The 25,202-nt window shown below is 39.5% G+C and overlaps 1 protein-coding gene across 1 annotated transcript in view; it reads left to right on the forward strand.

Annotated features, from left to right (window-relative positions):
• Positions 1-23,897, forward strand: part of Tbx20 (T-box transcription factor 20) — a 48,363-nt gene extending 24,466 nt beyond the window's left edge. Inside the window, exons 7-8 of the mRNA XM_055601456.1 lie at positions 21,272-21,381; positions 23,557-23,897. Coding sequence (XP_055457431.1) covers positions 21,272-21,381; positions 23,557-23,897 — 451 coding nt within the window. The remainder of the gene's footprint in view (positions 1-21,271; positions 21,382-23,556) is intronic.
• Positions 23,898-25,202: the final 1,305 nt, after the last annotated feature.

The following is a 25,202-nucleotide window of genomic DNA, read 5'->3' on the forward strand; positions in this document are numbered from 1 at the left end:
GTCTGGAGTCAGTTACTGCACTAAACCACATAGTAATTGGATTGTTCCTTGTAACTGATTGAAAACAGCCCTATCTGTAACAATCCTGGGAGCTTCTCTTCAGAAGAGATCTGAGAGGAAAACACATTTTTTTATGACATGATGACAGATACTGCATTTTTCTAACCTAACTGAATATGATGTAATAAATCTGTGACCTTAATGATTTCAAGTTTCCTGTTCTAGATTTATACCTTAGAGTGTGGGACAACCAAACCAAAATGCCTTCAAGATGGGACTTGTGTCCTTAGACCTTAACGTGGCCTTTTCATAGCTGTCAGCACAGGGTACTTTGTGAAGCATCATGGTTGTTCTGGATCTGGGCTTTGTGGGCTCTACTTAGCTGGACGTGTCCTCCCTGCCCTCATGTTCAGCCTCATTGTGCAGGGTCAGAGTTCTGATTTGTGAAGGAAAACTCATGTCCTTATCAAGCGCACGTCTGGCAGCCAGCTAAGAGGCACGCTAGAAAGCCCTGAGCAATGACTTAACAGAGATGAATTTCTAGCCATTTAGACAAGGGAAAAAAATTGTTGCTAGTCCCATGGAATAAGTAGCATAAAAAGCTCTGGCAGTTGGCATTCTCTAGCGTCTCTGTTTGGGGTGGTTTCATGTAAACACAAAAAGCTCAGTGCTGCTTCTGAGGAAAGAAAGATAACTGGGGAATGCTTAGGATATTTTCTTCAAAATATCCTAGGTGCTTTTGTTAGCCCCTCACTTTTGACAGAAAGTAGGGGAAAAAAAAAACAAACATAAAAAATGTTGACAAAGAAGGAAAGAATACAAAAGGAGCAGCAGACTTCCGAACCTTTGCACTTTCCTATATGGACATCAGCCACAGAATACTGTGTTTACCTGTTTTCCCAGTAGATATGATTTTTAATGATTGTCTTATTTTTCATTTTCTACTACAATTTTATTCATCTAGGGTCCTCATTTTTTCCATTATTAATAATTCCAGGAAGAAAATGTGTTTCTTTAAATGTATTTTTGATTATGATCATAGGATAAATAACCCCAGATAAAAATGCTGGGCGAAAAAAATGTACTTTTATTCATTTTTCTGCCATTTTTAATGTCAAAGCTTTTGGGAAAGAACCTAAGTGTTTAACAAGAAGAAATGATTTAATAAACATTACAGTCATCTGATTTAGAAAAGGGTATTCAAATGTATATAATTCAAAATACCATTTTAATAATTTTTAAGCATGCTATTCTGTGACATTAAGTAGACTCATAATGTCATGCAGCCATTCTTTTCCTGAATGTTCTCATTATCAGAAATATATGGTATGCTCAACTCGACGCTATTTCTTTCTCCTCCCATCCCAAGCCCTTGGTAGCCTCCATTTTACTTTCTGTCTGTGTGAATCTGCCTAGTAAAGCATCTCTTGTAAGTGGACAGGTACATATTCTCAAATGTATAACATACAGCCAGGTTTTCTTTTTTCAAGAAAGCTCATCTGGGCATTAAAAAAATGGAGGAGAGAAAGATTGACTGCCCACCTATTCACACCCTGTCAAATATGGTGGCCATCATTTCATTTTTGCTAATATGGTAAGATAAATACAATTTTTCTTTCAGGAATTGGCCTATTTATTTCCTGAGCTTTTTGCATGATAGGCCTCTTCCTACTGATCTATGAAAATCATCTCTGTATCATGAATACCCTGACAAAGGCCTTTAAGAGAGGATTTAATTTTTGCTCACCAGTCAAGGTACAGTCTACTATGAGGGGAAGATCAGTGCATCGGGAGCTGGAGGCAGCTGGTCACACCACACTCAGTACCAGGGCGGGTGCAGAGAGGATGGATGCTTGCTTCAGCTCAGTTTCCTTCCCCGTCCAAGGTCCCAGCCAGGGAGTGGTGCCACCCACAGGGTGTGGATCATCTACACCAGTACAATCAACTCCTCCCCAACATGCGTGTCCAGATCAAGTCTCCCAGGTGATTCTCAGTTCTTCAAGTTGACAGTTCACATGAATCATCCCATTTCCTTCTAGCTTACTATTTAAATTTTTGACTCATTAAAGGATTTGTTTTTGATAAGATACAAAAAAGACATATCACCTTATACTTACATTACCTATACATTAAATGTTTACTTAGTTATGAATCTCTCAGATTGCACACCAAATCTTTTTTAAATTAAATTTTTATTTTTTATATTAATTATAGTTTATTTACTTTGTATTCCAGCTGTAGCCCCTTCCCTCATTCCCTCCCAATCCCACCCTCTTTCATCTCATCTCTGCCCCTTTCCAAGTCCACTGATAGGGGGGCTCCTCCTCACCTTTCATCTGACCTTAGCTTATCAGGTCTCATCCGGACTGGCTGCAATGTCCTCTGTGGCCTAGCAAGGCTGCTCCTCCCTTGGTGGGGGGGTATCAAAGTGCTAGCTACTGAGTTCATGTCAGAGGACAGTCCCTGTTCCCCTTACTAGGGGACCCATTTGAATACTGAGCTGCCATGGGCTATGTCTGAGCAGGGGTTCTAGTTTATATCCATGCATGGTTCTTGGTTGGAGAATCAGTCTCAAAAAAAGACCCCTGTGCCCAGATATATTTGGTCCTTACGTAGCTCCTGTCCTCTCCATGTCTTACTAATTCCCCCTTCTTTCATATGATTCCCTGCACTCTGCCCAAGGTTTGATTATGAGTCTCAGCATCTGCTTTGATATACTGCCAGGTAGAGTCTTTCAGAGGCTCTCTATGGTGAGCTCCTGTCCTGTTTCTTGTTTTTTTTCCTATTTCTAATGTGCATCCCATTTGTCTTTCTAAGATTGATCCTCTTACCCCGGGTCCTTCTTCTTGTTTTGTACACCAAATTCTTATCTACACTAGGTCTTCCAGCCTTCAAGGCTGCTGCTTTTGTAGTTTCATGAATTGGTAATATATGTAAACAACAGAATGTCTGAGATGTCAAATCTCCATTTTATTGCTGTTTTTAAACATTCTCGATATGCTTTGATCCATATGCATCCATACAGACTTCAGAAGTCTTCTCCCAAAATGTCATAGGGATTTTGACTATGTTTCTGTTGAATTCGTATACAAGTTTTCGGGAGGAAATAGATCTTTAATAGTAAAAAACTGCTCATGTTTACCTTTTTCACAGACGGTCCTCTTACAGTGGAAGACAGTTTTGGCATCTTCAGGTTTTTAAATGCTACGTTCCTTTTCTCAGGTGCACACCTGGCTCTAAACACTGCAGCACGCAGTGCAATGGCTACCGCAGCAAGGCAGCTAGTGAAAATTTAAAGAAAGGCTATTCCCATCCTGAACTGAGAAACAAGAGTCAAAGGACCCCCCCCCCAGCCCATCTGAGCTGCACTTGAAAGCCTTAGAAAACCAAACGAAAATATCTCGTTAATAGTTTAAAATATTCACTAGACATTAAAATATTTTGGGTTGTTTGGTTAAGTAAAATATATTTTATTTCTTATTCATGCAGCCACTAGATTATTATAGAATCATATATGTTGCTAGTATCGCATTTTACTAGAAGATTCTACATTTAAGGGTTTTTATGAGATACATATGAGTTTGCTGTGGTAAGTAGAATCTTGAATTAGAAATCTGATCAGTTTTGTTTATTTATTTATTTTTAAAAGATCAAGGTCCCCATGTCTTTGGCATTCTACCATCACTGCAGTAAACACAAAGGTTATTTAAATTTTAACTTTTGTCAGTTTTCCAATTAGATTGCTGTATAGTGTGTAAAAGATAATGAATTTTATCCTTGATGGTTATATTTTTTAAACAACCTTTCTTTCAATGACTAACGCATATTGTTGGAAAATAAAATCTCTGGCATCCTTTTTTCTTCTTCCTTCCTTTCTGTGTAGTGCCTCTTGTATCTTACTGTGTGTAGTTTTTGCAGGATGTGTTCAGAGGGGTGTTCATTATTACATAAATCAAATCATAATTCCTGTTACGCCAATACTAAGTTTATATTCTACTTTAACAACTGTTGAGCTAAAATTATTTTTCTACTTTTTTCTTTTTTTAATTTATTTTTCTTTTTATTAATTGTAGTTTATTTGCTTTGTATCCCCCCTGTACCTCCCTTCCTCCTCCAGTCCCACTTCCCTCCCTCTTCCCCACCCATGTCCCCCAGTCCACTGATAAGGGAGGTCCTCCTCCCCTTCCCTCTGATCCTAGTCTATCAGGTCTCATCAGGAGTGGCTGATGAGTGGTCTTCCTCTGTGGCCTGGTGAGGCTGTTCCCCTCTCAGGAGAAGGTGATCAAAGAGCAGGCCAATCAGTTCAGGTCAGAGACAGTCCCTGTTTCCATTACTAAGGAACCCACTTGGGCACTGAGCTGCCATGGGCTACATCTGTGCAGGTATTCCAGGCCATCTCCATGAGTGGTCTTTTGCTGAAGTATCAGTCTCAGAAAAGACCCCTGTGCCCAGACTTTTTGGTTCTGTTGCTCTCCTGTGGAGCTCCTGTCCTCTCCAGGTTTTACTATCTCCCACTTCTTTCATAAGATTCCCTGCACTCTGCCCAAAGTTTGGCTATGAGTCTCAGCATCTGCCTCGATACCCTGCAGGCTTTCTTTCACCAGCTCCCTGTTGTTTCTGCCTCACTTTCTCCTCTGCTATGGTGTTGGGGTACAAAGGTAATGATGATGTGCTATTTTTCCTTCTGAGGCTGCAGGTGCTTCCTGGCTGGTCCATCCCAGTTTAAGGCCAACTCGACAGGCCTTATTTGGTCCCCCCAGATTCAAACATTTGACTGACCATTGCTTTTACTTCTTCTTCCCTGCTAAAAGCACCCCACATTTTACAGACCTAAAACGGAACGTGCTGCTGCTCTGCACACTACCCTTCCTCCATTGCTCCTGATTCAGTGATGACTGAATCTTCCTCATGCTCCCACCGAACAACTGGGATGTCACTCCTGAATCCCTTTTTCCTGTCTTCAGACAGTTGGTGACTCTTAGTAGCTAATCACTCAAAATATGCCCATTACACCCCAACAAGTTGCTCACCGATGCACAGATGGAGCCGCTCTTTTCCCTCAGTTATTACATTAATTTTGTACTTGACCTGTTTGCCTCCACCCTTCCTGTCTTTCCATCTATTTTCAATAGAGTAGTCTGGAATGACTTTATTCCTGAATGATTTAATTCACTCCCCAAAGGCCAGTGAATTCTATCTGGTCTCCCAGCCCACCTGCCTTTCTCACTTTTGCTCATCTGCTCCAGACACTCTGGTCTTCTTGTCTTTCTTCCAGCATGCTGAGGCTAAACAGGAGCACTCAGGCCCTCCATCCTTCCCTTTAACCAGCATTGCGCTTACTGCCCTCATGTCTGAACGCTGTCAGCCTTTGTATTGTATTTCTAACGCCTTCAGAACATAGTGTCTGGCATTATTGATACTCAGGTATTATTGCTGGTAAGTTGTGTTGTTGATGCTGTATCTTTAGAAATACTGTTCAGTATATCTGGACAATGTGCGAATGTCTTTGCTTTTCTAATACAAAATTCTGTAAGTCTGTTGGGAGCTAATTTGTATGGTGCTTCTGTGAGCTGAGGCTGCATCCTGACACAGCTGCTGCCTTGTCTGCATCCTGTGTAGGACAGTTGCTTGCTTCACTCCTAGTTCTGTACCAGGATCACTCCATATGTGCCGAGCAGTGAGTTACATGCTTGGCACATTGCATTTCTGTTACCCCCAAAACAATCACTTGCTAGGGCCATTTATCTCTATGTTATACACAGACAGACAAAGCTGAGCGAAATTTATACTCTATCACAATCACATGACTTTTGGCAGCTGAGCACCAAAGCCAGTTCAGCCTGTCAGAAACTAAAGTTGCCTGAGCGAGCTATGCCAGTGATGTAATAGTCAGGACGAACCAACAGTTATTCACAAGCTCCTTCATTTCCTTAGGCTTTAACTCATCAAACAGTCTTGCGTTAACTTATTGGGCAAACACACGTTCTTTATTCTATTTTAACTTTAATGAACCATGTCACTAATGTTCAGGACACACATTGCACTTCACACAATGATACACGAGTGAGAGAGTAGATAAAGAAGGGTTAGTGTGGCCTCAGGACTCAACAGAACCTTGCTGAAAGTGAAGGCAGAGTTGATGGAGTTGTAAGAGTCACTAAATACCGTCACACTGGAGTTGTTAAACCCAGCCACAAGATGTTCAGGGGAAGAGCTGTCAGGTGAGGTACTGTCAGGTGACAAGCTGCCAGGTGAAGGGCTGTCAGGGGAGGTATTGTCAGGTAAGGGGCTGTCAGTGAGGGGCTGTCAGTGAGAGACTTTCAGGTGAGGGGTTGTCAGGTGAAGATAGGTGAGGAGCTGCTAGTGTGGGGTGATGTCAGGTGAGGTACTGTCAACTGAGGTGCTTTCAGATGAGAGCTATTATGTACACCTCTCAGACACAGGTTTAGAAACATCACTTTCCAGTGGGAAGCATCACGCAGGTACATACCACTGAGCTGGAGCCTGGGAATGCACCCAGAGGGTTTATATATGGTGTGTGTGTGTGTGTGTGTGTGTGTGTGTGTGTGTGTGTGCCTGAGTAGGACGTGCACAGCCAGAAGAGGGTTCAGATTCCCAGGAACTGGAGCTGCAGGTGATTGTGAACCTCCTGATGAGGATGCTGGGAACTGAAACTGGGTTCTGTGCAAGACTAGTACACTCCCTCAACTGCCGAGCCATCTTTCTAGACCTGCACTTTGAAGTTAATGCCTGGATGTCTCATAATGCACATACTGGGTAATCTGGTGACTGACTGACTGGTGCTGCCTTGTCACTGTTATATGCTCCAGTTTAAATATGTCTCAGGTGAGGTGCATCACTCTTTGGCCTCACGTGCATGGCAATCTCACAGACTTGCTTTCTTTGATATGGTGTATGCTCCTGAGTTAGTCCAGTAAAATCATAAGTCTCTCTCTCTCTCTCTCTCTCTCTCTCTCTCTCTCTCTCTCTCACACACACACACACACACATTTGCTTCTGTAGCTATTTATTCTGTCTATGCCACACGGTTGTGCTAGAGCAGTGGTAGTATAAAGGTCGTGGTATTTTTCTCAGAACTCTTTCATTCTTCCTTTTAAGTTTGTGCTGTGTGACACTGTTCTGGGAGACATGAACTAATGTCTGCTTATCTCAGATAAAGAACTGATGGCAAAAATGTGTGGACCCGGGGGGCCTGCAGAGACTGATGCATCAACCAAGGACCATGCATGGAGAGGACCTACACCCCTTGCACAAATGTAGTCCATAGGCAGCTCAGTCTCCAAGTGGGTTCCCTAGTAAGGAGAGCAGGGTCAGTCTCTGACATGAACTCAGTTGCCTGCTCTTTGGTCACTTCCCCCTCGTGGGGTAGGACTCATCCAGGCAGTTCTAATGAGACCTAATAGGCTAGGGTCAGATAGTAGGGGAGAAGGACTCTCCCTTTTCAGTGGACTAGAGGAATGGTGTGTGGGGGGGAGGCAAGAGAGGGTGGGATGGGGAGGAGATGAGGGAGAGGACTACAATCAGAGTACAGAGTGAATAAATTGTAAAAAAATAAAAAATAAAAATTTAAAAAACTGATAGCAAAGTAAATCATATAAACAAAGTCTAACTTGGTGAACCAATGAATTTTATTGGGGTTACTTACAAGGGTATAGGAGAGAAGTTACTTACAGCAGAAGTAATGACTCAATGACAGCTGCACCTCAGCACGGGTGACAGCTCATATACTAGAAGCCTATAGTTCACTGCTCAACTTGCAGGCAGTGCTACTGGTTGGACAGTGTCCCTTTCAGGAAGTTGTGCTGGTCTCTGCGTCTTTTAAAGAGCTTTGCTTATCTGAGAGTATCTCTCAGCAGTCCTTACAGTTTATATAAGCTTGGGGAAGGAGGAGCCTAGTGCAGCCGATCAGTTTCAGGAACTTCCTGAAGTATGTGAATTGTTTACTTCCCGGATTTTATGGACCTTCCCTGTAGGATAGAATGTTTCATCCCCTTTAGAGCATTTCCTGTCTTACTGAGCTTCCCTCGAAGATGAAATGTTTTATCTCAGAGGAAATTGCTACACAATACTCTATCAATTAGTTTTTATTGATAACGGGATAAAAGTTAATGCCAAAACTTGTTTTTAGTTAGAGAGAGCTTACATGTTTCTTTCTGTATTTATTTCCCGAGTCTGTCTTTATTTCTTTCACTTGCTTTCTCTTTTCTCCATGCTGCTGCTTTTTGTTCTTCTCCACTGATGGCGCCATTCAGACCTTCCAATACTACTTCTACACATCCACAACTTTCCCACATGCTTTCCTCTATTCCTCTGTCTCATCAACTGTTTACTCTGACTCTTGAGGGAATTCACCAGTCTTCTAATTTGTTGATTCTGCTTTCTGGAGCATTTAATATTCTGTTGACAGTTTCTATAAAATGTGATGATTGCTATTTTATTATTTCCAAATATTTAACACGTTCAAAATGTTCTCAAATTTTGGAACCTAGCCCCTGTTTAATTGATCTAATTTCATTAAATGTCAAAATTCAAAAGTATAAGCTAGAGATAGCGTTCCTCTTTATACACTGGTGAACGGCACATGGATGACCACCTCCCACACTCCCTTCTATTTGTGACTGGAATATACAAGTGTTGCGTCACCACTTTCCTCCATTTTCTGGGTTTCTCTTGACATATAAGTGGGACAGGAAATTAAATACATAAGCTTATATTACCATGTTGCTTTAGAAGCCACACTGAGAATCTCAGAAAATGATTAAAAACCTCCTGTACATTGAATAAAAGTTTCAAATGTATGGCTTGGACACAAGCCCAGTGAGATGTAATTTTTGTTGGAACATAGTCATATGTTTAGTGCATACATAGAATGTGGCTTCTTCCGTGCTACAGCCACAGAGTTAGGTACATATGATAGAGACCATAAGAACCACAGAAAAAAACATGTTAGCTGTGTGGCATGGTTTGAAGGGGCTATGGAGTATTGACAGCAATGTGAATGCCCAGTCTCCTTCAGGTGACTTTCTTTTTTCTTCTTTTCTTTTTATCATCTCTTTTCATGACAGGATCTCATTATGGTAGCTTTGAACCCCATTCTCCTGCCCCAGCCTTCTGAATGCTGGCAATACAGGCATGTGATAGGACTCCAGGCTTGCCTTTCCCTTCGTCTGGGTTGAATTATAAAACTCTTGCTTTATTCTGAAGTCCAGGTGGTGATGGTAGCAGATCTCTGTCAGCATCTCTTTTCTCTTCTCACATTGGCAGTGGGGATGATATGAGGGTCATTTTAGCACTTGTAGCGCTGGCCAGAAGACGACAAGAGTGGAATAAAGATGGCAAGGGTGGGATGAAGATGGCAAGGGTGGGATGAGAAAGTGACAATGTGAATGTGAAGATGTGCAGCTGCAAGACCTCTTGAATATTTTAAAGATCTGTATTATTTTTGCCTTTCTTCTAATCTTGTACCTCAGTCATTATGAATAACTGGAAAATGGCCTTGCAATGGTCATACATGGTTTGCTGTGTGACTTTATCTCCAATGTGACTGTGTTGGGAGGTGGTGTCTTTGAGAGGTCATGGAGTTATTAGGTCATCAAGAGGAATTCCAGCTTTTTTTTTTTTTTTTTTTTTTACCTCTAGGGGTTACATTCTTGTTCTGGAAAGATTAGATTACCTACCTCAAGAGTGAGTGGTTACAAACTAAACCTGTCTTCCTCCCATATTTTCTTGCTTTCTTTACTACTTTGTGGTCTCTTTTTTTTTTCTTCTGGATGTGCTCTTGCCACTAACACATGATACTATCACTTGATGTCACCTGTCAAGTTAAGAAACAACACGAGGCTCTCATCAGATGGATCTGATTTGGCCCTAGAAAAGTGAGCATGAATCTTGGATGCTTAACTTCTAAAACTGTGAAACAGATGAACATTTTTTTTTTTTAAACAGAGAACTCAGTCTCAAGTACTTTGTTATATCGAAGAAGACATGTGCAATTTTTTCTGCCTTTCAGAGTACTGGAGACTTAGAGGGTCATTGAAAAATTGGTATGAAAGAAATCCCTAAAACAGGTGTTAAAAGTGATTAGAAAATCCTTCTTTTTCCTTAGCTCCAGTTTCTTTCTGGTCTGTGGGCAGAGTTTTCAGACAGGGACTCTCTGCACCTGTTGCCTCTCTGTATCTTTTACCCACAGATGGGACACAGACAAGGGGAGGGTGGCATCAATTCTAAAACTTTCTCTTGTTCACTCTCTCATACATCAAGTTTCCTTAGGATGGGTTGCCCTTTGAAGACAGTCCAAGACTACGCCCCTTCCCCCAGTACATTCTCTATCTCCCAGTTTACTTCTTTGTATCGTTGAAAGCAAGGCTGATAAGTTTAGAGGTGGGAGGGCAGTCATGGGGGAAATACTGTTTGAAGAGTACAAAGGTTTCTTCTCTCCGTGGAGCTTATCCAGTTTTCTAGCACATGAGCCATTTAGGGAGCTCAGTGAGAGAAAACTTCATAGATGCTATGCTCAAAAGTCTCTCTGGATGTCCCACACTAGAGGCATTTCCTTTAAAATAAAAATCCCCTTCTGCCCTACTCTTTTAGACATGTTGTTTTCCCTGCAGCCGAGATTTTCTGTAGCACAGTCGTGTACCCTTAGTTCATCTCTGCCTTCTTCCTCCTCTGTTGGGTTTGTGTGCTGTCTGTGCCTTCTCCTTAGTACTGTCTAGCTCCAAGAAAGAGAGGACTCTACCTCTCAGGACAACTGAAGAAGTCATGCATATTGTAAGCTGTCTAATTCAACCTAACAGTTGTTAGCCAAGTAGCCAACAGAATTACTTTTCTTCTCTTCATTAGCTTGTGAAAGAAAGCCAGTAGACTAGATTTGGGCCAAAGGTAACATTGTTTACATTATTTTTAAAGCAGGGATCCTATCAAGGTTGGAAGAAAGCAAAAGTAACCTTAGCCTGGCAAATAACTACATTTTTGTGGTTTGTAACTTAGTTTGCTAATTCCCTTTATCTTTCATTTATATTTAACTTCTATTTGCAATTATATTTTTCAAAACATATGGTGAAATGCTTGCAATGTCTGCAATAAGTATGACTCACAGTTTACCCGGACTTATTTATAGGTTGAGTTCTTTGAAATTCTAGTCATAGTCAGGGATCTTAGGAGATGAAACAACATAGCTCATGTGTTTTTCCAGTGGTTCCTTTACTCATTTAAGTTGTTAATGACAATACAGAGATAGAAATATATATTATAAGGAAAATAAAACCCAATAGGGTTTAGGTAAATAAATAAAAATCAAGTCTAAAAGCTTTTAAAAAGATGAAGTTCGAGTCATTTGCTTTTCCAGAATGGATTATAAAATACATTTCAGTTCTCAAATTAAAATTAATGGTTTAAAATATGTCTCAAATTGTATTATCCCAAAGTTTTCATTTATTAAATACTTTATGGAAACTACAGATATTGACACATTATTATAATTTACAACATATGTGCACAAATCTTTAGTAAAATATTGTGACAAGAAGTTATTTGTAAAGACTTAATGAGACATGAGATATAGGACAAATTAATGAACAAGAAAATTTTAAATATTTTGTTTCCTATAAGTTAAACTGATTTCAATGTATTTGACATCTTCTTCCTGAACACAATTGTTTTCGAGGGGAGACAGGCCTGTATTTAAAAGAGGAAGTTGGAATTAAATTGAAATAACATTTACTTTTTACTTAATTTTCTTTCTGACTTATAAATGATAGAAAAATAAATTTCAGCAAGGCATGGAAAGCTGTAGGGGCTGGAAATGCCAGTTTTATCTAAAATAAGTTTGCTTACATTTAGCTTCTAGAACACAGTCTTAAAATCAAACTTAGTTTTAAAATTTATACGTATTAATTGAGCACCCTTGTGTTGGGTACCAATGAAGATGTGTATTAATTTGCACATGTGTTAATTCTAATAATCTCATCAAGAATGAAATCACACGAAAGCCTTCATTTCAGAGGCGTTAAGATGGAGAGCTGGAATCGAGAAATAAAAGGTCAAACCTATGGGACCTAGCTGCCAAGCTGGGCCTCAGGTGAAGCACTGGGGCAAATACGCTCCTGTGGGTGGCACAGGGCAGTGTTTCCTCATGTGGTTCCAGCCCTATACCACATGGAAATATTCCATGCGTTCATATCCCTCTCTGCTGAGTCCAAAGTCCTTGGGGAGAGTGGACCTTCTGTATTTTGAGGTGTTCAGGTGACTTGCAGGCATTTCACACTGAATCTTCCAGTGAGCTCTGTGCTCACCATTGTTTTTCCAGGAGCTAAACAGGAGAGGTTGTGTAAATGTGCTTGCTCTTGACCTGGAAGGTGCAGGGAAAGAGTGTGTTTGAGGGGGCGGTAACGTAAGAAGAATGTGAGGGGAAGGGAAGGTTTCGGGTTTTGAGCATCGAGAAATAAACATTTTAATCCCAAGGAAGGAATCATTGTCACCTCCAGCAGAAAGTGATGGTTTTGCTTGATGAAACGTTGAAGCAATCTTTGGAATGACCTGAATACTTATGAAGAGTATAGTGTGGAGCACCAAATCATTGCCTGCATTCTGTTTCACCATCTTCTTTTAGCTTGTGTCTCTAACAATTGTTCCCAGAATTGACAGTTACAGAGCAGTCAGAAGAAATACACTGAAGGCTGCTTAAAGCAATGATGCCATTCTTTTGTTTAGATGAGTTTAGCATTAGATGCTAGAAACACTTCTCATCCACAGTGGTACCCAGATAAATCCAAGGCAAGGCTAACAGAAACTACAGTGATACACTATGATACAGCAGAACAGAACATTATAAAACAAGTGTATAATAGTGTATCATTCATCCCACTAGCTGAGGTCCTCTTTCTTGGTGGGACACTGTCTTAGAAAGCCTTCTGATATTCCTCAGGCTAAACAGAGTGTTTGCTCTTGTCTTTCTGCTGCAAACAGGGATTCACTACAAAGTAAAGAGCATGGACTGTCTACTCTTGTAGCATCTCTGAGGAGATGGCTCTGATATGCACCACTGTGTTCAATCACTTAAAAGGCAGTAATACAATTAGGCTGTCCTCTATATAAGAACTGCTATTGCTTTCAGTTCACTTCCAGGCCTGACACAAGTAAATCACTTCGATAAAATCCTTTTCCCTTCTACTCCCAGGGAACAGCATAAGTAATGATAACAGTGATCTAGCAAGGACGAAATGAATATAATGTACTTTTTATAGAAAAGCAAAATGTTTCACAAGGCAGTGATTCATCGTGTCATTTGGAAAATGAGTTTTCTTTTGTTGAATGTGAAAGATGTTTAAATGATGTTCTATAAAGGCACTTTTAGACAGGCAAACACTACACACCTCCTTGGAATTTAAATGCTTACACACAGCCTCTCTGTGAAAGTAAGAATATGCTTTAGAAATATACTACTCTGTTTCCTTATGATTGTTCCAAAAGGAGGTGTTTTCTTTGCCATCTAAACAAATTCTTTACCTTATGCACAAATAATGACCCAATTCTTTAAAAATTTTATTTTAAACATTAATACCAAGACTCATGTCTCAGACTTAAAGGACATCAATTTTTGGTGTATTAAATGATTGCCATTTTATGACGGGTGGTTCAGTTAGCTTGACTTTCTACTTTATGATCTACGTTATCCTGAGAAGTGTCCCTTTCTGACATCACAGTGGACTGAGTCCTTGAGTAAGTGCTGTTAGTGTTCGAGGCTGCTAGCTTCAACAGTACCAGAGTGTGGTCTGTAATGGTTAAAACCTTCCTTTATGTTTATCCTTTTTGATTAACATGTACTAGTATCTATATTAAGCTGCCTTTAAATGTGATTCAATACATGCATCATACACACGCGCAAATACACAGATTATCCAATTCTTTGTTATTTACCATCCTATGTTCCCACTTCCCAGCCTCCAATGTTACTGTTCTTCTGTTTACTGCCTCACGTCAAAGAGCCCATAGGACCTATGTTTCCATAGTCAAGATTTCACTTAACATCTTGTCCTCTAAGTCCATCCATTTTGCTGAAAAAGACAGAAGGGAATTTCCCCTTATGACTGCATACTATGCCATCATGAATATATACCACATTTCTCTCTCTTTCCCTCTCCTCCCTCCTCCTGACCTTTTATTGTCCTCCTTCAAGAGACAGATATTTTCTATACTTTATTTACTAGTAACTCTGCAATTTCTAAAATATATTGTTCATGATAACAATTTCACATATATGCACATATATGTTTATGGGTGCATATTTTTGTTTATTTACTTGAACATATGACTGAAGCTGTGCAGCAAATGTTTTGTTTCCCAATTTACAAAAAACAAAATAAAAGAAAAAAAGAGGTTAGGAAAGAGACAAAGCAAGGACTGAAAATGTTGTAGGTAGTTCAGCACCTCATGGATTCATTCATCCAGTCAATGAATGGCATTAAAGTTCATGGTATTTCTAATATAACATGCAGCCTCTTGTGTCTTTTATGTTGATGCAAATGCTAATATGATGATTATTATTTTTATTAATTCATTATGATAAGTTTTCAAAATGCTAGTGTTGGACATCAATTCTGTTCTGCCATTGGTAAGCTGTGAGAGTCACATGATCTTTTTATACTTTACAATTATTTTTTAATAAATAATACATTAGAAATTCAAAACTTAGAGCAGAATGCTTGGTGAAATGTTTCTACCACATATCTCCCCTCCATTGCTAATGCTGCCTTCCCTTTAGAATTAACAGTTACTAAAGCCTGTGCTCTACCCCTAGAAGCTGTGATTGAGTTGATCTAGGTGTCATGCTGGACTTTGGGACTCTTAGAAGGGCCTTGTGAGGAACACTGCTCCAGATAAATGTGTTGCAGTAAGGGCCCCAAACAAATGAAACACACACACACACACACACACACACACACAAAGGCAGTGTAATTTTGAGGATAAAGCAAATGGAGAAAGACAAGTGATGCCCCAGTTCATTGCTGTCAAGAGTGTGTAGAGCAATGCTTCTCAGCTTTCCTAATGCTGCCGCCCTTTAATACAGTTCCTCATGTTGTAGTGACCCCCAACCTTAAAATTATTTTTGTTGCTACTTCGCAGTATAATTTTGTAATTTTTGCTACTGTTATGAATTGTAATGTATATATCAGTGTTTGCCAGTGGTCTCACAAGACCCCTGTGAAAGGATCACTTAATCCCCATCATGACCCACAGGTTGAGGACTTCAGATTTATACCATGACATGGGGATGGAAGAAGGGAGGGGAGCTGGTTTACTCCTTGAGAAGTCAAAGATGAAGAGTACTTTGATAGAAGAATTCAGAGGACATATGAGGGAGAGGGAAAGGTGATGGATTAAGGAAAGAAAGACAGAGATCTATAAAGACTCTTGGTTGTTTTGAAAGTTGCTAAGCACAAACATGTGAAGGAATTTCCAACAGGCAAAAGCAGAAAGTGCCTGAAGGGAGGACAAGATACAGACAGCAGCATTCACAAGGGGATGAGTACTGTTCGACAGGATATTGGGCGACATTTCAGAACACTTGTTTAATGAGGAAGGGAAAAAAATAGCCTTTGGTTAGGTACAGTCCTTCATATCACGTCTTGGAAGAAAAACTACCAACCTTTTTCAATTAATGTAACCAAATCCCATAGCAACGTCTTGGAATATATATGGGAAGATGAGAGTATGCAATACCTGGCAAGATTGGGACCATGCATAGAAATATATAAAAGAATATGCCTGATCATGAGAGTAAATTGGCTAAAAATAATGTAGAAGTAATGTAGATATTATAATAAAAAGATAATCAGATAGTTGTCATAATTACATTTCTTATATGCAGAAAGTTAGACACATTAAGATGATGAAAAAAAGATCCCCGTCAAATTTTGAAAGTGAAAGCTACTGCTTATAAAGTGAAATACAGACTGGGTGAAATTAAGGGCAGATTAGACACTGAAGTTGAAAAGATTTGTGAAACTGAAGATAGAGTAGCAGAAATTATCCAAAATGAAAGAGAGCAAAGAGACAACTTAGAAAACAAAAAGAACTTCAAGAGGCATCCTATTATATATATAACTAGAGACCCTGGAAGGTCACTGGAGGATGGGAAAAGAAATACAGTATTTCCACATATAACAACAATTAAACACAATCCAAAAGGTCCAACAAGGCTGATCTCAGGAAGCATGAAGAAACCGTGAGAGTTATGTCATAATCAAATGACTGAGAATCAATGACAAAAGGAAATACTGAAGGCACTGTGAGGACTAAAGACATTACATCAGAGGAACAACACTAAGGACAATGATAGACTTCTTGTGAATAAAAAGCTATCTCTGAGAACTGAGGAGAAAAGTCTGTCAGCTAGAGTTATAACAGCCACCAAAATTACTTTTTTTTCCAAAATTACTTCTTAAAAACAAAAGCAAACAAAAGCAAAAGAAAAATGAAAGTTGTTTTCCAGACACACGAAAGCTGATGAATGAATTTATCATCATCAAGTCGCTATATAGATGAATAAAGAAAGTCTTTCAGTCTAAGGGATTGTCCTGGTTCCCTCTCTGGTTCTCCATGAAGGGATGAAGACTGGCAGAAAACCAGAAGACATGGACAGATAAACAGTTTACGTAATGGGGCTGGAGAGATGGCTCAGCACTTAAGAGCACTGGCTAATCTTCCAAAACACAAGGGTTCAATTCCCAGCACCCTCATGACAGTTTACAAGTCTGTAACTTCAGTTTCAAGAGATCTGGCACCCTCACGAAGAGATACACATGGTAAAACACCAATACATATAAGATAAAAATAAATAAACCATTACAAAATAAAAAAAGTTACTTAGAAAAATCACTATTAAAAGTTTACAAATGATTTAAATCTTTAAAAACTAACTAGCAAAGATTGGAATTTATAAAGAATACAATGTTTTAAAAGATAGGCACAAAGAAAGGGTAAATTAAGTATATAACTACACGCTTTTTTAAGCGCTTGGGACTGATAAGATTCTTCTACTGTCCTTGAAAGGTATAATGTCATCTCAGGGTAGATTGTGACATATTGAATATTTACTATAATTGTGGAGATGGTCAGTAAAATAACAGAAGGACATTGTAACTATTAAACTAGAAGAGGAGATAAAAAGGAACTAAGAAGCTGTAACCTTAAAGGAAAGAGGAAAAGGATAAAGAACAGCTGAGGAAAAATAGAAAACAAAAGAGCAGCTCACAAAACCACAACAGGAACAACAAACTAACCAAACGAAGGACCTAAGCAACCAACCAACAAACAAAAATTCAAACCAAGCAAACAAACCTAAGCAGCAGACCAAAGAAGCCACCAAGAGCCAACTAGGAGTGTCATTTGCACACATGCTAAGCACACTCATCAAAAGGCAATGGCTTTTGGTTCGTATGTCCATAAAGAATACATTCAATTGTAAAGAATGCATTCAATTTGAAAGCAAAGTAATAGAAAACAAGTATAACCAGTTACCATTAAAAGAAGACCCAATTGGCTGGGCATGATGGTGCGAGCAAGCCTCCAGTCCCAGAATATAGGAAGTGTGGAAAGATGGTTTGGGAGTTCTAGGACATTCTGGGCTACATGAAATCCTCTCTCAAAAAAAAAAAAAAAAAAAAAAAAAAAAAAAGAAGAAGAAGAAAAAGAAAAAGAAGGAAACTAAAGTAGGTTTGACTGGGATAAAATGTCACTTTTAGGGTGCTCTCTCGTCCTTGCTTATACATCCACTATGAGAACTCCAGGACTGGCAGGATTAAAAGGGGAACAAACAAATAAACAAACTTGGAAAGTTCAATGTCTCACTCTCAATAGTTGACAGACTATGTAGACAAATATGAGAAAGAAGTCAGAATATTTGAACAACTCTTAAGCAGCCTGATCCAGTTTACTTTTAGAGAGTACTCCCTTCAAAAGTCATGGAATAGGCCTTCTGTGTAAGCGACAGCCCAGTTACTGTGAAGACCGAAAGCTGTTCTATAAAATGAGACCCAATAAACAAACAAACAAACAAACACACTGTGAGTCTTATGAAACCTATTTCTGACCACAAAGGAACTGTAAGAGAAATCATTAATATAAAGATGTATTGGAAAAAAGTCCTTAAACATTGTAAACTATGTAAATTCAAGAGCAGGAATAAGTAAGGTATAAATAAGTACAGAATCAAGACGGACAGAAGGAAAAGGAAAAATATGTGAGATGCTGTTAAAACACTACTAAGTAGTATAGCTTTTCTTTAGAAATAAAGAAATGTCTAAGGCCAGTGACCCCCATCTTCAGTCTCAAAGAAAAGAACAAATTAGATTCAAAGTAGTAGGGGGAAAAGTGGAGAACAAGGGAAGAAAAACAGTGAAACACTGATTCAGAGATTAATAAAATTGACATCCCTCCAGTCAAATTGATCAGGAAGAAAACACCATCCCTCTCATTAAGCATGAGGGAACACTGGGCCTCAGAGTCTGAGTAATCTATGATCTGAGAAGGGTCTCAGAATGAAAGATTGTCCAAATTAGGTTGTCTGAGGTATGTCTTGATAACATTAATTGAGATGAAAAGACCCTTTCCTCTTAAGCTGCTTTTGTCAGTGTTTTATTACAGCAAAACAATAAGAAACTAAGACAAGTAGTAATAAAAGGATAGTATCGTACAGTATATGATAATCAGCACACTTATAATTTCAACAATCTGAATAAGTATATACGTTTTTGAATAAAAATATCAAATGTAATTCAAGAAGGAGGAGTTAATTTGATAGCTGTGAATTTGTAATTTACATTTCCATAAAGGCTAAAATGCCTCCCTCAGTGACTTACATGAAATATTTAAAGAAAGTACAATAGCAAAAATACCCACACCAATCTAGAAAACTGAAGGGAAGGTATGTTGAGGGTTAGTTTTAACTGTCAGTGTGACAGGACCAACCACCACTTTGAAAATAGGCCTCTGAGCATGCCTGTGGGGGATTGTCTTGATTACATTAATTGCAAACCCATCTACTGTGGGTGACAGCATTCCGTAACTGTGATCCTAGACTGTGTCAGTGGAGCAGCCTGAATGCATATCTCTCTCTCTCTCTCTCTCTCTCTCTCATTTCTGATTGTGACTATGATATGAGCTGCTATCCCAGGCTCAGCCTGTCTTTACTTTCCTATGTGGTGGACTGAACCCTTGAATTATGAGCTAAGATGAACCCTTTCCCCTTAGGATGCTTTGGTAATGGCTGCTACAGGAAAAACAAAACAAAAAAAACAAACAACAAAAATATGAGGACATTGTTACCTTAACACAAACACTAAAGAAAGATATTACAAAATAGAAAATTAGATCCTAATACTTCTTTTTGAATATACATGGGAAAATTCTTAAAATAATTCTTGGAGATTGAGTCTTTTAAAAAAGGATGATAAAATGACTTACTAGAGGTTTTCATTGCACAAAGCTAGCTTGACATAAGAAGTTCAGCCAACAAAACTGACCAGATTAACACACTAAAAAAAAAAATTCATTAGACACAGAAACAACAAAATCAACAAAAATCAAAATACAAAATCTGCTCCTGATTAAAAAAAGAAAAGAAAAAACAATCCTCTCAGCAACACGGGAGGTGTCAGGCCCTGGGGCTCGTGCTGTTCACAGGATGAGAGAGTCCCTGAGTGGATCTAGTCACTACTATTCAGAGCTGCCCAGGGAATTAGGAACATGGAGTAAACTGTGGAAAAGTAAAATAAAATTCACTATGATCGAAACAAAGGATTGAAGTTACTTCTGGTCATAAGTACCATGATTATATACAAAATACAAATCTTTAAAAGAACTCCTGGGCAAACAGGCGTGTTAGCAAAGCTACCAGATGCCAGACCAGCATGCGGAAGAAAATTACATTTATATGTAATATAAATGAAAAATTGGGAATTGAAATAAAAAAAAAAAAACATTTAGTAGAGCATGGGATGTTTTGGGATAAATGAGGCTCAGGTATATTAGGCTTATATATTTAAGTCTATTTAACTCTAGAGCTAAATAAATGGAAATACATACTGTTCATGGGTTGAAAAGACTCAATATTATAAATTTCAATTCTTCATAAATTGATATACACCTCAGGCACAATCCTGATTAAAATTTCAGTAAGCTTAAAAAAGGAATCAATACATTTACAGGGAAATAAAGGTACTAGAATAGCCAGTACAATTTTAAAAATGAAAAATAAAGTTGGGTTATTGGCAAAAACTAATTTCAAGATTTTAATTCAGGGATAGCAATGAGGACATGGTGGCTTTGGTGTCTAGATCCACAAATAGAGTTAAGAAAATAGTGGAAAGTGCAGAAGTGGGCACTTCTCCATTATCACTTGAGAATATGAGCACCCACACTGACAGGGGCATGTAACCTTTCAGGACCCAAACACACTGCTAATTAGGTACTATATTTTCACAAGTATGGATACATCTATGAGAAATGTCAAATGCTACATTTTGAATAGTTACTGTGACATTTGATTTATTTATTTGTTTTGATTTCTTCAGTATGCAATTTGGTGTTTGGCTTCTCCTTTCTCATTCTACACAATTAATAAATATTCATTTTTGGCTCTTTGATGTTGTCTTTAGGTCACACTATTTTTTTTTTTCAAAAGAGTTATTTGAGCTCTTAGAAGACTACGTACAAAAACAATGTATTCGTGTTTTGAGATGGCCTAGATTTCCTAATGGCTTTTAGAGCTTTTTTATAATTTTCAGTTTTAGCATAACAAATATTTGCTACATCTATTATCCAAAGTGTTCATATTGCCATGTGCCCTGCACATTTGTATTGTTAGTGAATACTGAGTCATTTTAGGAGCTGCTCCCAATATTTTATCATGCCCTGATCCAGTACATTTGAATCAATTCATATCTGTTTTGAATCATTATCTGTTGATGTTATCAATAAGATTCATTGCCACCCAATAGCAAATTCATTCATTAATTTTTGCCTAATTAAATATACTCCCATGACCGTATTTCATGGCTCTGTGTCCTTATTTTTCTCTTTATTTCTACTTATTTGCATTTAGGCATCTGAACCAATGTCCTGGACATCTCTATACAGTAGATGAACACACAAGCTTTGAATGTTGCCTTTCTCTTTGGCTGAGGAGTGAGTGAGGTGCCCTTAAGCCCCTCCCCGGAGCTAACCTGTGGTGTGTTCTTGTGTTCCACAGGGAGAGTGTGGAGAGCCTGATCCAGAAGCACTCCTATGCCCGGTCACCCATCCGCACCTACGGGGAAGAGGATGTACTGGGAGAGGAGAGTCAGACAACTCCAAATCGAGGTAAGGCCATGCACCCTCTGGAAACGTGGGACTGCTGGAGGCCAGAGCACTTGATTGGGAATGCAGGCAAGCTGGTCCTCTGGGAATACATGCCAATAAGTGCCTTTGAGCCTTTTCAGAAGATGCAGTCTGCAATGCTGATCTTCATATGCCTCATTATTTTGCTTGAGTGGCTACTCCACCTAAGGTGTGTTTTCCTAGTAACAGAACACAGAACCTTTGAATCAGAGTAGTGGTGGGCTTGTCTGTGACTTACTACCAAAGAGCCACCAATCACACTTTGGAACAGTTTCATACTATTTTTGAATCTCAGGTTTATTATTTGAAAATTAGGGATATTTTATTAAGATTAGTTCAAAATGAAGAACACTTTTTTTTTAAGTTTTGAAGAACACTTTTAAAAGAGAATTGTCATGAAAATGGCCCCTCACTGGCTCTAATAGTTGAAGCAAGAACTTAAGAAAGGGCTGGGGAGGTGTCTCAGTCACTTGTCATTCCCTATGTTTTGGGAAGCAAAGACGGACACATCCCTGGGCTCACTGGCTTCCCAGACTGTCCTGCTACCTGAGCTCCAGATAGTGAGACACTATCTCAAAAATCGGGGCAGTGGTGTCTGAAGTTATCCACTACGCAGTACACTGTGAGTGAACATGAGCGACACAGAAAAGAACTGAGCAGTTCACCTGAGCAGAAAGCTCACAGGGAAGACATAGCACAGGGGAAACAAGAGCAGAAAGAAGGCCAAGACAGAGGAGAGAGGCCAGCGGTGGCCCACCGAGGGGTCCAAGATGTTCACCCGGGAGGGAGAATCTCTACCATTCTTTCTTGTGTCTAAAATAACAAACAACATTAGTGGAAACACAGGCCATTTCATGTAACTCAGTGAAAGAAATCTGTGAGCTTTACTCCTTTGAGGTACTCAGCATCCCCTCCTGTTTCAACTTCTGAACACCAGTGAAGAACTTACTCTCCTGGTTCTCAGGGTGGCTTTGGGAAAAGGTGGCTTTGCTGAGACAGTCCCAGCTTTCTTTAGAGAGGTGTCACAGATACTTAGAGACCTTTAAGAAAATGAGATCATATCCGCAGGCAAAGTGTCGCTGTTCAGCCACTCTGGAAAACACAGGCCATGCAGTCAGTTGAGTATTTTTCTGTTTAGTAAATTCTTCCTTCTGTGTAAGCTGTAAATGAAATCTTCTCACCTAGAAAGTTGGATCTACCCACTAATAAATCTCCGGCCAGTGTGTCTTTTTGAATTGCCAATCTAGCACTAAAAAAAAAAAAAAAAAAAAAATAGTTTTGTTAATTCTTTGAGAATTTCATATAGTGTATTCTGATCAAATTCACCACCGCCTTCTAATCTTTTGCAAGATTCAACCTCACTTCTTTAACCATCCAATTTTAAGTTCTCTTTCTTTTTTAATATTTATCTTTATGTTTATGACTGTTTTGCCTGCATGTTTGTATATGTACCATGCGCATGTCTGGTGTCTTCAGAAGTGAGGAGCAGACATCAGATCCACAGGAGGCTTGAGTTACAGACTGTCGTGATCGGCCATGTGGGTGCTGGGATTGAACCTGGGTCCCCTGGAAAAGCAGCCAGTGTCCTCAGCTGCTGAGTCAACTCTGTGGACCCCTTTAAGAAACAGAAGTTCAGGGGCTAGGGAGATGGCTCAGAGGTTAAGAGCACTGGCTGCTCTTCCAGAGATCCTGGGTTTGATTCCCAGCAACCACATCGTGGCTCCCATCTGTAATGAGATCTGATATGCAGATCTTCTTCCGGTATGCAGGCACATATGCAGGCAGAACATTATGTGCATAGTAAATAATTCTTAAAAAAAATCCCCAGAAAACCCAAGTTCAGTTTGTGTTGCCAACTACTCTTGGGTATGAAACATTAGCAAATTAAAAAACAAAACAAAACAAAACAAACAAACAAACAAAAAACCAAAAAAAACAACTGATCTTAAGCTGGGTTTTAATGCTTTAATGCCAAACTCTATGAGTTTGAGGACAGCCTGATCTACATAGTGAGTTACAGGACAACCGGAGTTACATAGTGAGACTCTGTCTCAAAACAACCACAGCAGCAACAACAAAAGAAAATAAACTGATCTTTAGCTCTTTATCAGTGATACTGAAGTAGCAACTTGAGTCTAACGAGTGCTTTTCTTACAGGATCAGCCTTTACAACATCTGACAATTTGTCTCTCAGTTCCTGGGTATCATCGTCTTCCAGTTTTCCTGGATTTCAGCATCCACAGCCCCTGACTGCTCTTGGCACCAGCACAGCGTCCATAGCAACACCCATTCCTCACCCTATCCAGGGCTCTCTGCCACCGTATAGCCGCCTGGGAATGCCTCTGACCCCATCTGCGATTGCCAGCTCCATGCAGGGAAGTGGCCCCACGTTCCCTTCATTCCACATGCCTAGATACCATCACTACTTCCAGCAGGGGCCCTATGCTGCCATCCAAGGACTACGCCACTCCTCCGCTGTGATGACACCATTTGTATGATTCTTCTGAGAGTGGGGGAAGCTAGGTTCAGGATGTGCAAATGGGTATGAAAATATAAGAGAGGGTTGGGTGGGTGGGATGTGGGGTACTGGAACAGGGGCTCTCCATGGAACACAGGACTTGCTAACGAGGAGAGCCAGACTCACAGAAAAACCTACTTGTAAGGGAGTGCACCATGGGCCAGGATTCATCTGTATTTAGATCCAGGAGAGAATCAGTGTGAAGTTTAGCCAGCCTACTCCTACAACTCATAGGATATCATTTTACCCAGAAAGCTTAATAATCGAAGGCAAAGAATCTGAAGGTGCATTATTCCTAATGCTTAGAAATTCTGTTGTTGCGGTACTGTATAAAATCCATGTGTATAGGTTTCTTTCTGCTTTTAACAGGTTCAAAGCATCGTCCAGAAGGCAATACTTTATAGCATATCAACATGACTAACTCAAGTCCATTTCTCCCAATAGAAAATGGGAGCCAGTAGTGAAATGTTTGTAGTGCTATAGCTTACGCATGTTTAGTTTCCCTTATGTCAGTTCGCCGGGGAAGGGGCAGAGTCGGTGCTAATATATCCTGTGGTGTGAATGAATATGTGGTAATGCCTTTATCAAGTTCCTGCCATATCCACAGGCCATAATGCCATAAACTCTGTCTTCAGTCCTTTTTTTCTCCCCAATAATTTTTCCCAAGAAAAATTGCAACAGTTTTTAGTTATATAATGAAAACTCTCTATATGCTACTTTAAAGCAAAAAGCTCTGTTACTATCAGAGATTGGCTTTTGCGGGGCTGCTGCATTCTCAACAGGCTGCTGGCATAGCCATTGACACCCATCTAGAGCCATGCATGGATGGGTCAGGCTCTCTTTGCCCAATTAAAATCTAGTGGTTCTCTTCTGAAGAGAATTTCTCTGCCACGGGAGCCAAAGTCCCCTTAATTTTCCCTCCAGTGTCATCTGGAGCTCTTTTGCATATGAAAACACTCCGAGCCAAATTCTGATTTTTTTTATATATATATAGATATAAATGTGATTTATTGAGGCTGCCATCCTGGCCAGGGACTTGCCAGTTACCAATCTCCATGCGGCTCACCACGCTCTCCTGTATGCTTATGGGATTGGATGTGCCCTGTATCTCCTGTCTCACTGTGTTAGATTTACAGACTTCTTTCCATTTTCCTTGATTCCTAATATAAGATAGCACGCTGATTCAGCGACTCCCTGACAGAAACACTAACAGTTTTTATCAGCGAACTAGAGCTTCCTCCAGTTCTTGCTATCTTTTTAAGCTTTTCCTCTCTGTATAAACTGG

This window comes from Psammomys obesus, unplaced genomic scaffold (assembly GCF_907164565.1).
Source record: "Psammomys obesus unplaced genomic scaffold, mPsaObe1.curated_primary_1811, whole genome shotgun sequence".
NCBI lineage: Eukaryota > Metazoa > Chordata > Mammalia > Rodentia > Muridae > Psammomys > Psammomys obesus.